We start from the raw sequence: 12603 nt of genomic DNA, 5'->3' as shown, positions 1-12603 counted from the left end.
TAGGCACTGTAAGGAAGGATTAAAAAAAAGTAAACATACAAATAACAATATTCTTTGGTATGTGACCTCTAAGTACTCTCCAAGTATCAACAGGGTAGAACACATAAGAACTGGTGATTTAAATAATGCAAAAAAAACATATAAGTAACACACACGTGATGAAAAAGTAAGATGTTTTGAGAAGCAAGTCATTATCTAAATATAAAGTTTATCCTTCTAAGGCTACATGGAAGGCTCTCAGTTTTTAAATGAGGGGCATGCCCTTGTGGTATGACTGAATAAAATCACACCATTGTAAGCAAGGCAGGCCTGGCCCCAGGGGTCCCAGGCCATTTGAAGATTCCATTTCCCCTCTAAGTCACATTTTAAAAGCCACACAGAGCCCAGACACTCATCTCTGCCCCATCTCTGAGAGCCCCAAACATCTTCAGGCATTGGGTCAATCTCTTGAAAGTCCTGCTTTACTAAGAAATGATGTTGAAAAAGAAGGTTTAAATCCAACAGTCCAAAAATCCAGTGGTGGACTTTAATGAGACAGCATTCAGGGTTCAATACTCAACCCAGGTTTGAGTTTACTCCTGGACAAACACCAGTGACTCCTCCTTCTCCCCTGCCCAAGCCACTCCTCCCACTTCACCCATTTCCACCTGCCCCCAAAGACCAGAGAATAGCAGAGAAAGGGAAAAACACATTCTCTGTGTACCCTACCCCACTCTGCTTCCTCACCACCGCTGTCACAGCAAACCTCACCTCTACCGTGGCCCATGGGTTCTGGAATAAGGACATTTACAGAGTTGCTATCCATCCATCTAACAAATCCCCTTCACAAGCAGCAAAAGAAACTTATCTGAAAACAATTGCCTAGCTGTGGAAAATAAAGATTTAGTAAAGAACAACTCTTTTTCCACATGTAGAATAAATATAAAAACCATGAAAGGAGTTTTCTGTTCAGGGCAAGTAATGGCCAGATCAATGGTTAGAAAGAAGCAGCTGCCTTTCCAAAAACAAAAAACACTGCCACTTGACGTCACGGGACCCACCCACTCTTTACCCCTCTGATGGAGGGCCTAGAATACATCGATAGGTTGGCCACAGCCCACACGTACGGCACGTAATTAGAAACAGAGGCAGGTGACAACAGGAGACAGGAGAGGACTCACTCATGAAGTATATGACAGGAAAAAGCCAAAGTTTTGGAAAATTACACTCAGACTACTCACTGTATAAATCTGTTTCATCTAGAATCTCAGATTTGATGATTTCTTCAATCACATCTTCTAATGTGACAATTCCCAGAACTTCATAAAACGGGTCCCCTTCTCCCTCATTGTTTACTCGCTGTACAATAGCCAGGTGAGATTTACCTTTAAAGAAAAGAAAACAAAGTTTAAGAAGGAATTTTCTGAATGACGTCTTACATGTGATTATGTTAAGAATAGCAGCAAATCCAGACACCAGAGTTTCAAAGTCAGCATTTGGGCATTTCAAATGGTACAGAAATACCACCAGCGGGCAAAGCTTCCTGAGCCACGAAAGCAAGGCCATCCAATCAGAAGGGCCTCACCTTCTACGCACGCCGGCCGGCACCACGTTACCGTCTGCTTCCTAATGGATTAGGTCTTCAGTCACGTCAGCTCTCCCTCTGTGATCTTTTAGCAACTGCTGCATTACTTTAGGAGAAAACAGTTGTCAGAGTGCGGTCCGTGGACCCTTAGGGATGCTCAAGACCCTGTCAGGAAGGCAGTGACGTCCTACTACGTGCAGTAGAACACCAACATGTTCTTGGCCTTTCTTCACTGCGATGGTATTTGAACCAATAACGCAAAGGCGCCTGAGCACAAGCGGAGGCAGGGGTAGCAGATGGCTTTCCACCACCACACATGCCCGGGAAAGGGCGAAAAAGTCCATTTCTCTTCAGAATGTTGCTGACAAAGATGTAAAAATTAACTGCATTAAGTCCTGACTTTGAGTCCTTGTCCTTTATAGTACTCTGTGTGGCAAAATGAGACGCACCATAAAAGGCTCGTCGCTTCCTGAAGCACAACAGCTGTCTTGAAGAAAGGCAACAACTGTTTGAGTGGCGGGTTACGCTAGCCGCGTTTCTCACTGGACGTCATTTTTACCTGAAGGAGAACTACAAACTGAGCGTATCTAGTCTTGGATACTGGCAAATATTTTCTTGAAAATGAACAAAATGAGCCTGCTCTGTTAAGGAAAACAACAGCAGTGTTTGCTAATGATACACTTTGAGCTTTCCAGGGAAAACTGCAATTTTGGGAAACATATCTATCACAGGCTTGAGAACTTCTCAACAAAAGACTTTTCTGATAACAAGTGTGATTTCTATTTTTTAAATGTTTTTATTTATTTTTAGTGTTTTATTTATTTTTGTGAGGGAGAGCATGCAAGCAAGGGAGGTGCAGATGAGAGGGGGACAGAAGATGTGAAGTGGGCTCTGCATGGATGGCAGCGAGCCCAATGCAGGGCTTGAGCTCACGAACCATGATATCTTCAGTGAACCAAAGACTTAAATGACCCACCTAGGTGCTTTGAGAGACAAAGCATGAGCAGCAGAGGAACAGAGATAAAAGGAAAGAGAGAGAATCTCAAATAGTCTCTGCACTGCCAGCACAGAGTCCCACACGAGACTTGATCCCATGAACCATGAGATCATGACCTGAGCTGAGATCAAGAGTCTAACACTTAAACGACTGAGCCACCCAGGCATCCCAACAAGAGTGATTTTTAAAATACTGATACTGATGGGATGCCTGGGTGGCTCGGACAGTTGGGCATCTGACTCTTGATTTCGGCTCAGGTCTTGCCGCCAGGGATCCAGCCCCATGTCTAGCTCCACACTGAGCATGGAGCCTGCTTAGGAATCTCCCTTTCACTCTCTGCCCCTCTCCTCTGCTCATGCGCACACTCTCCAAAATAAAATAATGAATAATAAAATGGATCCACATTTCAAAGATCTGTGTAAGTCAGTGAACCAATATTTTCCAAACGACTGTGGTAATGAGGTTACTCATCATGCACCGCTCATCTATTCAGAGCACAAGACATACAGTGGATTTTTCTCCCCCTCTCATAACTTATTTAAAAAAATTTTTTTTCTTTAAGTTTTCATTTAAAGGGCACTCAAAGGGGTGGCTCAGTCGGTTAAGCATCCAATTCTTGATTTCAGCTCAGATCATAATCTCATGGTTCATGAATTCAAGCCCCACATTGGTCTCTGGGCTGACAGCATGGAGCCTACCTGGGATTCTCTGTCTCCCTCTCTCCCTCTCTCTCTCTCTCAAAAAATAATTATTTTTTTAAACACACAGAATCTTTAAAAAAATTCTTTTTAATTTAAGGGGTCTTGGGTGGCTTAGTCCAAGTTTTGATTTCAGCACAGGCCATGATCTCTAGGTTTGTGGGATCAAGCCTCATGTGGGGCTCTGCACTCAGTGAGGAGCCTGCTCGAGATTCTTTCTCCTTCCGCCCCTCACCTGCTCATGTTCTCTCATTCTCTCAAAATAAACATTTTTTTAAAAAGTTCCCATTTAAATTTCTGTTAGTTAACACACTGTGCTGTATTCGCTTCAGGTGTACAATATAGTGATTCAACACTTCCATACATTATCGAGTACTCATCACAAGTGCCCTCCTTAATCCCCGTCATCCATTTAGCCCAGCCCTCTGCCCACCTTCCTTCCGGCAACCATCAGTGTGTTTTCTACAGTTAAGGGTCTGTTTCTTGGTTGTAACAATATTTTTTTAAAATAATCTTTTTATTTTAGAATAATTTTAAATTTAAAGAAAGGTTGTAAAGACAGTACAGAATTCCTGTCTAGCCTTCAGTTACTCCCACTGTTAACGTTATGCATTACCACAAAATATTTGCAAAACTAAGACATTGACATTGATACAGTCCTAGTAAGTAAATTCTAGACTTATCTGGATTTCACTAGTTTTTCTATTAATGTCCTCTTTCCATACCCAATCCAGAGTTCCACACTGCATTTACTTGTCATGCCTCCTCTGGTATCTGAGAGTTTCTTGGTCTTTTCTTGTTTTTCATGACCTTGACAATCAAGGATTACTTGTCAGGAATCCTGTAGAATGTCCTTTGATTTGGTTTGTCTGATGTTTCCTTGTGATTAGACTGGGGTTTATGGGTTTTCTAGTTACATCATGTCAGGGCTTACATGAGAGCCACATGACATTCTCGAGTTTCTCCACTTTAAAGTTACTAATTTTTCTTCTTTCCCTAATTCTATCCTTTGGAAGCAAGTCACTAAGTCTAGCCTACCCTCAGGGAGGGGTGAGGAGAAGAAATTAAGCTCTACTTCCCGGAGTGGGGGAGTCCCTACATATATTATTCAGAATTTTTCTATAAGATTTCTGGTTTTCTTAAGTAGGTCTATGCCCAGCATGGAATCCAACACAGGGCTCAGACTCACAACCCTGAGATCAAGACCTGAGCTGTGATCAAGAGTTGGATACTTAACCAACTGAGCCACTCACACGCTCTGATATAAGGAAGAGTTCAGGGGAAAGGATTTTATTTTTTTTTAATGTTTTTATCTATTATTGAGACAGAGAGAAATGGAACATGAATATGGGAGGGTCAGAGAGAGAGGGAGACACAGAATCTGAAGCAGGCTCCAGGCTCTGAGCTGTCAGCATATAACCCAATGTGGGGCTCGAACCCACGAACCGTGAGATCACAACCTGAGCTGAAGTTGGTCACTTAACTGACTGAGCCACCCAGGTGCCCCAGGTGAAAGGAGTTTTTAACAGTGACCCAAAGCCCACTGGTATAGTGTCAGATTCTATACTGCAACTACTCTTTAAAAAACAACCACTTGTGGAGTTCTGAACAGTATCAAAGAAGAATATTCCCAATCGCCCACAAAGACTGTTAAAATATTCCTCCTTTTCCCAAATACATGATCTACATGCAGTCAGATTTTCTTCATATATTTCAACATATACAGCACAGACTGAATGCAGAGGAAAGTAGGAGAGTCCAGCTTATGTAATAAAGATAGGCGAAAAGGTAAAACAATGACCCTTATTTTTTGTTTTGGACAAGTTATTTTTAATAAAAATGTTATTTACATAATGGATCTACTATTGTCCTTTAAAAATGAATTCATAAGTCCAGTTTTACCTGAGTCCATTTTAATTTCAAATACAGCAAATATCAAAAGATACAACCCACATAAACAAGAGTTCAGGGGTCCTCAATAATTTTTAAGAGCTGTAAGGGAACCTAAGACAAAAAAGTTTAAGAACTACTGCTATAGGAGACACCCAGAACGGCAAGGGGAGAATATGGTCTCTGAAGTTGAACAGTCCTGGCTTTGAACACCAGCACTGCCGCTTATTAGCCATTACGAGCTGTGTGATCCCCAGCAAATGACAGAATCTTCCTGAGCCTCAGTTTTCTCATCTCTTAAAACCAGGCTCATATTAAGCTCTGCCCCACATGATCGCTGTAAATATCAGAGATAATGTGGGGGTCCCACAAAGGCAGTGGCTGGGAGTCATTGAGCAATCAATAAATACCAACTCCTACTCTATCTGATCTCCTTCCTCAAGTCTAAGGCACTGTCAACTTATTACCAGACTATGTGGAGACAAGAAAACCCCCGATATTAAAAGTATACGATAGAACAAAGATACGTTTTCATTTTGGAAAAATCTCTTAAAATAACAACGCATCTCTCAAATACCAATATTGGTTTTCCTAATCCAAGGCATGTGAGGCATCTGAAACATACCTTTGAATTAAGCCAAGTAAACACAATCTGGAGATTTCATGATCAGTTAACATGTATATTAGTTTTTTTTAATGACAGGGTAAGGATTTGGGGGAGGGGCAGGGGGTCCTTTAAATAAAGTTTACTTAAAACTTCAAATTGGGAGAGTTCACTCAGACACAACCAGCTAGACAAACTAAAAATATTCTCTGGAGGCCAGGTCTGATCAAGTTCCCAGCACTTACTCAGAAACTGGCTTTGGTTGTATACGTTTCTTGGCCCTTTTCTGCTCTGCCTCAGACTCCTTTACGGGCAACAACGTCTGGAAGCCTAGAAGCTTAGATAGTCAGACAATTAGGCATCTTAACAATTTTCATCCTTAGTGTGCTCATGCTCAAAGAATGAAAATATTTTGAGCAAATGAGACTAGGAGGAAAACTTATCAGCAATAGATATAAACACGCATCAGGTCACGTCAGTGCTACCCTAGTCCATTCCGTCCGGTCAGTTTCTCACATCTGCTTTCCCAAGGACCCAAACATAAGCAGTTAAAAATTCTTGGTGAGTGCTGTCTGTCGAAAGTTAAATTCTTTTGCTATTCCCAGCTTGTGATCATTTAAAAGGAATTTTCCAAAGCAAGGTCTAATATTAGACTCAAAATGAAGTTTCCATTCCACTGAGGCGCTATTCTCACCAAAGTAACTACCGCATAATCAGATTGTCTTGGAGCAATTCGTTTAAATGCAGATGGACATACTTGAAATACCAGCTCGATGGCACCAACAGATCTGACTGGAAAGGGCCACACTCTACGAAGAAACTATTCATGTGAATTAGGTTTCTTAGACTGAGAATTAAGTTTTCTTCCAAGCTCACTTAGACTTTCATGTCTATCTCCCTCGCCCCGCCCCCAATATTGAAACTCCTATATCTGCCCCAGAGCCTCCTTCTTTTAACTTTGCAGTTCCTGGTGAGAAGCCCTGTTTTCTGAACCTTATTCCAGGTGAGCAACACACACACACAAACACAGACACCCCTCCTATCCAATCAGGCTTCGGGACAACAGCAAATACAGTGCACGTAACACCCCCTCCCCCACACCTGCTTCAACCGTCTGCTGCAGGGAGTTCAGTCTTCGGACTCAACCACAAAGCGGTCCAAAGGAAAATGTAAACGTTTAAACAGAGAAATTTTAAAAACTGAGCTCAAATAACATCTTTTTAACCTGAGTGTGGGTAGGGATTAGGTCAGGATTAAAAGCAGAAAAGCAATTTTGGGGAAACTAATGAAAAGACTAAATCAAAAACTAAAAAAGATTATCAACTAATGGATACTTAGCCTCTAACAAGATGAAAATGTGGCAGTCAGCAAAATATGGAATTACAGGTATTAGATGAACACTACAACTTTTTATACAGTTAGATTAAATAAACTTGATCAACTGCATATAGAACAAATAAGCATACGTGGCTATCACGATTAGGACCTGAAGGGAACCCTTTCTGGTGAGCTTTAAGAGGTCTTGTGGTAATCCAGTCACTTCGAACTGTCCTGAAATTTAAATCCCTAGCCTCTCTTCCTTTTGGTCTGGTCCTAGAAACACAGCAAAGAGGAATCACTAAGTCAGGCTTAAGAGAACCTCAGCACACCTGTTTCAGGACCGGGTTCTATGAACACATCTCTACTCAAATCCAGAATCTTAAGCAAGTTATTATCCAGTAATAACCTAGACTGTTTATCTTTCACTGTTGGGTGCTCAAGTCAGGGCCCCTGCAAAGATGAACTTATAAGAACATGTCTCCATTAGGAGACGGGCTAAGAAACTAACAAACTATACACATAGTGAAACTGCGACCAAACTTCAGCCTCTTCCTGCTTCCTCGAACCACTCCCCAGTCCATTATTTGCATATTCTCCCTGGATCAGTAGAGCAGCTGAGCTCGGTAGCAGGTTGCCGCCTGTGCATTTTTTACCCTTACCACGGCTCTAGGCTCACATTTTGAATGGCCACTTGTAAGTTGACGGAGGTAATCGGAGGGACAGTAATTAGGCGGATAAAGCGGACCTGCTGAAAATAGCGTCTCATCTGCTATCCTACAAATTAGATGTCAATGAAGTGAAATGGAGCCTTAGACAGACAAACTGAAGTAGCTAAGGAAGAAACCCAAGAGAGTAGATGGAGGAAGATGGAATTAGGAACCACCCGACACAGCTGTGCTAATAGAAAGTGACAGTGAGTCGCCGAGCAGATCCACTGCAGCAAGCACAAGGCAGAGTCCGTGGGGTCTGAAAAGCCATTCAAACAGCAGGAAGAAAACACAGGAAGTTCAATAAGGAGGAACTCAAGCCGAACATTGTATAATCATCACTACTGAGAGTGGTACAACTGCAGGGCCATGGCCAGCACAGACTGTGAGGCCAGTGGCTCCCCGGAAGCTACTCGGTGCCGAAGCCGTGCTAACCAAAGGGAGGGACCAGGAAGCATTTGATAGGCCTTTGTTTTTAAAGGCTTCTCAGTTCGGGGTGCCTGGGTGGCTGAGGCGGTTAAGTATCCGAGTCCTGGTTTCGGCTCAGGTAATGGTTGCAAGGGTTCACAAGGTCGAGTCCAGCATCAGGTTCTGACAGTATGGAGCCTGCTTGGGATTCTGTCTCTCTCTCTCTCTCCCTCCCTCTCTCTCTCCTCCCTCCCTCCCTCCCTTTCTTTCTCAAAATAAATAAACTTAGAAAAGTAAAAAAAATAAAAGCTTTTCAGTTTTCAAACATAAAAGTTTAACAATTGATGACGAAGAAGGAATCAAAGTTCCTAAGAGTGAGTTCTCTGGAACTAGTGACAACAGAAATACATACTCTAGAAGTTGGAATTCAGGTCCCATAAAACCAAAGCAAAATGGGATGGAGGATGTTTGAATGGCCATACAGAAGTTCTCCCAAGGAAACCAGTTTCATATTAGCAATCAAGAAGTCCATCAATACTTACTATGTAAGTATCAATGAAATCGATCAATACTTACTATGTAAGTATCCATGAACTACAGTCAACACAAATTCATTCAAATACTTACTGAATGTTTACTACGTGCCAGACTCCTATGTCAGGAAGCAAAACAAAGCACTGGCTCCGAAGGAACGCTCCAGGTTGGAGGAGATGCAAAGAGGAACAGACAGTAAAAAAGCATCCCAGATTGTGTAAAATGAGCTGTGGAAGGGCAGAATTATCTAGTACAGGGTGGCCAGGAAAAGGCCTCATGAATCAGGTGACATCCGAGCGAAGCTAAGGGCCTGAAGGAGCCGGATGAAGAGGCAGGTGTGTCAGGTCGAAGGAATGATGGAGGCCCCGAAGAGGGAGCGGCTTGAGGGAAAAGCCAGGAGGTCAGTGTGATTGGAACAGAGCGGGAAAGAGAAACGGGCAGAGATGAGGTGCAGGCCATATAACCATTAAGAAGACATCGGCTTTTGCTCTGAGGCAGGTCACTGGAAGGTTCTACGTGTAAGACTGACAAGATCCTTCCGGTTTTAAAAGCCTCTCCCTGGCCGCCGGCAGGGGGAGGGGGCAATGGGGAAGGGCTGAGGCAGGAGAAAGGGAGAGCCAGTTATCTCAGGAAGCCAAGGGAGGGGGGATGGTGGCTTGGAGCAGTGGAGGTGATGACAAATACTTAGATTCTGAGTATACACGTTAGGCAGAGCCAACAAGTTTTGCTGATGGGCCGAATGCAGGGCAGAAGAGAGAAGAGTCAAGGCCAGCTCCTAAAGTTTTCAGCGTGAGCAACAGGAAAGAGTTGCCATTGACTGAGGAGGGCCGTGGGAGGCCCACATTTGAAAGGATGAAATCAGTTCCATTTTAGGGTGAGAGATGCCAGTGGGTGAGCAGAGGTAAAGCGGATGGGGTTTTGGAAGCCAGATTTAAAAAACCATTTCAAGAAGCAGAGAGGAGGGGCGCCTCGGGGGCTCCATTGGTTAAGCATCCAACTCTTGATTTCCGGCTCAGGCCATGATCCCAAGCCCACATCAGGCTCTGCACTGTGTGGAGCCTTGCTTAGGATTCTCTCCCTTTCCCTCTAAAAAAATTTTTAAAGAAGCAGAGAGGAATCAAAAGTATCAAATCCAGCCAAAAACGTCATGACAGTTGATCGTAGTGACCAAAGACGCTCAAGAAAGAAGAATCTAAGGACTGTCACATAAGTACCAGGTCCAAAACCCTGTCCAGTGTGACTTCTACTCTGACCCTTGCTAATAGGGAGACACAACCTGGCCTGCCTCTGCCAGGTGGCCTCACAGGAAGGCCTAGGTCACCAAGACAGAACTGGACTTGTCTCTTCAAGTACCCACTTCTGGAAAGGATTATCATTAGCTCTCCAGTCACCCAGGCTTCATACTCTTCAACTGCCTGTGCCTCTCCCTCATTTCTTCCCATCCTTTTCCTCTTACTTTTCAGTGAAGAATGAATGTATCAAGTGCCCAAGACACACAGATCAGTAAGTCTTTACAGGTAAGTCCATCTGCAGAACCACCACCCAGGAGGACTAGCAGGGTCAAGGCAGAACAATGGACCAAGGGGGTCAAAGAGGCGGGAGGTGGGGGAGGGGAGCCCTGAGCAGAGAATCAGGAATAGGAGGGGACAGAAGTGCCCACGCAGGATAATCAGGCTTCCGGTTCCAAGGCAGATGCAGGCCTGCCTGTGGCCTCCCTTGTAGGGTCTCCTTTCCCCAAACCCTTCTCTTTATTGACAGCGGATCCCCCCAAACAGAGAGCACTGTGATCCAGCGACACGTGACCTCACGACGATTTAGTGGCACTACCACAACAGAACAAGGAAGCGATGCACCTTAGTCAGCCACATCTGGAAAACGGAAAGTACACACAAGAAGCAAAGTGAGGACAGAACTACCAAGGTCCTATAAGATGTAAGAACCATGCCACGTGAGGAAAAGAGACCAGAGGCATTTAGCTAGAAGAGAAACGTGCACAGGGACGAGACTCGACAAAGCGTGCAAGTCGCTGACATGGGAAGCCACGACCGGTGTGCCCCTCACCCAATAGCTTGCTACCTGCATGTGTACCTCGATCTATCCCAAAGTTACATGTTTCCGAGATTTTTTTTTTTCCTTGAGATCTTAACCTCTTTGGAGGGGGGTTAGTTAGAGGGAGAGAATCTCAAGCAGGCTCTATGCTGTGAGCACACAGCCCGATGTGATGCTCAAACGCACGAACTGTGAGATCATGGCCTGAGCCCAGATCTAGAGTCAGATGTTTAACAGACAGAGCCACCCACATGCCCCAAGATCTTAACCCTCTTGACAGCAGGGGCCTTGGCTTTGTCTTTGGATTTCCCTCCTCCCAGCTGCCTCCAAGTCCAGCACACCCCCTAACCCCTGCCTCTTCCCTGCTCCTGCAAGCCTAAGCCTCCCTGGGCCTCAACACACCTGTCACCCTACTCCTGAGCGCAGGAGAAAAGGTGGGAGAGTTCAAAGGCCCTCAGAATCTGGCCTCCTTCCGCCTCGGTCTCCATGCTCCTCCTACGGGCTCACCAGCCAGCAGACAACCCGCTTAAACCGAAGCCCCCGGCTCCACTCCAGCTCTTCCTTTCTCCGCCGGGAGGCTCTCCTCACAATTCCAGATTCTTGCAGTCCCTGTCAGTGCGGCCCCAGCTGGAACTCCTCTCCCAACAGCACCTTTCCCGGGAAGCCCTCCCTGGTACCCAGAAGTAGAAACTGTCTTTTCCATTTCTCACCTCCCACAGCAGCGTCTGCATTTCTCCTAAGGCGCTGTCACTTGCTGCCGCATAATAAGGAGTGTGATCTTCTCTCCTGCTAGACTGAATGCTCCTCGCTTCACACCCTGCTCCACCCAGCAGGTAGGAAGGAGGCTCTCTCTGAAGAAGAGGTCGGCAATCACAGCACCCCAGCCCTAACACAACCCTCTGGGGCTACCTCCCCCCCTTCCCCAGCCACGCCACAGCCCCGGTGTGCCGGTGTCTGTACATCCACGTTACTCTTAACAGTAGATAGATCGTTTCCCTCTTATTTCCTGCTCAACTCAACAACTCAAAAAAAAAAGTACCCAAGTATAAGTCAAATTAGACAAACATAAAGCCATTTTCTCATAATTTTTGTCATTAAAACATGGGTGAATTCTTATACATGCCTCGTAGGTCTACTAATGCAGGGACAGACAGCAGAGAACAGGAGAACAATGCTACACTTGCTTCAGGAAAGGCAATACAATTTCATTCAGGGAGATAGCGCTTAGTTATTTCTGTACTACTTAAAGCTATATTGGAAACAACAAATTCATGTGTGCGTCTTTTTTAAGTACTTACTTTACCTTACCATCCCCACCAGAGCTAAACGCATTTTTTCCAATCGAATTTTCCCACCATAAAATACACCAGAAAAATGTGACACAGATCTTAAAATAGTCCTACATAAACAATACATGAGTATATATATAGAAGCACTTGCTGTATATAGAAATCACCGCTTTTAAGTGATGATAACTGTTGCTATTTTGGGAGACAAAAGCCCCCCTTTACCACAAGTTTTACTACTTCCAAAAATTCCTGAGGCCGACCAGTAAGCGGCTGGCTGAAATCTCTGGTGGGACAGCTCCTCCACTCCAGACATGTGGGGTCATCTCCGTCACCAGCAACCTCACCCCCAGTTAGCTCATGTCTGCCAGGGGGTGGAGGGGTGGGTCCACTGGGGCTGAACCCAGAATCATGGTTTCCTAAAATATCTAATTTGGGGGGCCAAGGGTAGGGTTGTGTTGAACACAGATAGCATTTCCTAATAGGACCATTTCCTGGAGAGAGCTCTGAACTTATCTACTGACTCAGTAGATGACAGAGCTTTCA

General features: G+C 44.5%; 1 protein-coding gene across 1 annotated transcript in view; it reads right to left on the bottom strand.

Annotated features, from left to right (window-relative positions):
* CNNM2 (cyclin and CBS domain divalent metal cation transport mediator 2) overlaps positions 1 to 12603 on the bottom strand; it is a 136430-nt gene that overhangs the window by 27107 nt on the left and 96720 nt on the right. Inside the window, exon 3 of the mRNA XM_029920303.1 lies at positions 1221 to 1364. Coding sequence (XP_029776163.1) covers positions 1221 to 1364 — 144 coding nt within the window. The remainder of the gene's footprint in view (positions 1 to 1220; positions 1365 to 12603) is intronic.

The sequence above is a fragment of the Suricata suricatta genome, chromosome 2, assembly GCF_006229205.1.
Source record: "Suricata suricatta isolate VVHF042 chromosome 2, meerkat_22Aug2017_6uvM2_HiC, whole genome shotgun sequence".
NCBI lineage: Eukaryota > Metazoa > Chordata > Mammalia > Carnivora > Herpestidae > Suricata > Suricata suricatta.
The sequence above is the reverse complement of the archived record's forward strand: the minus strand, read 5'-3'. Positions and strand labels throughout refer to the sequence as shown.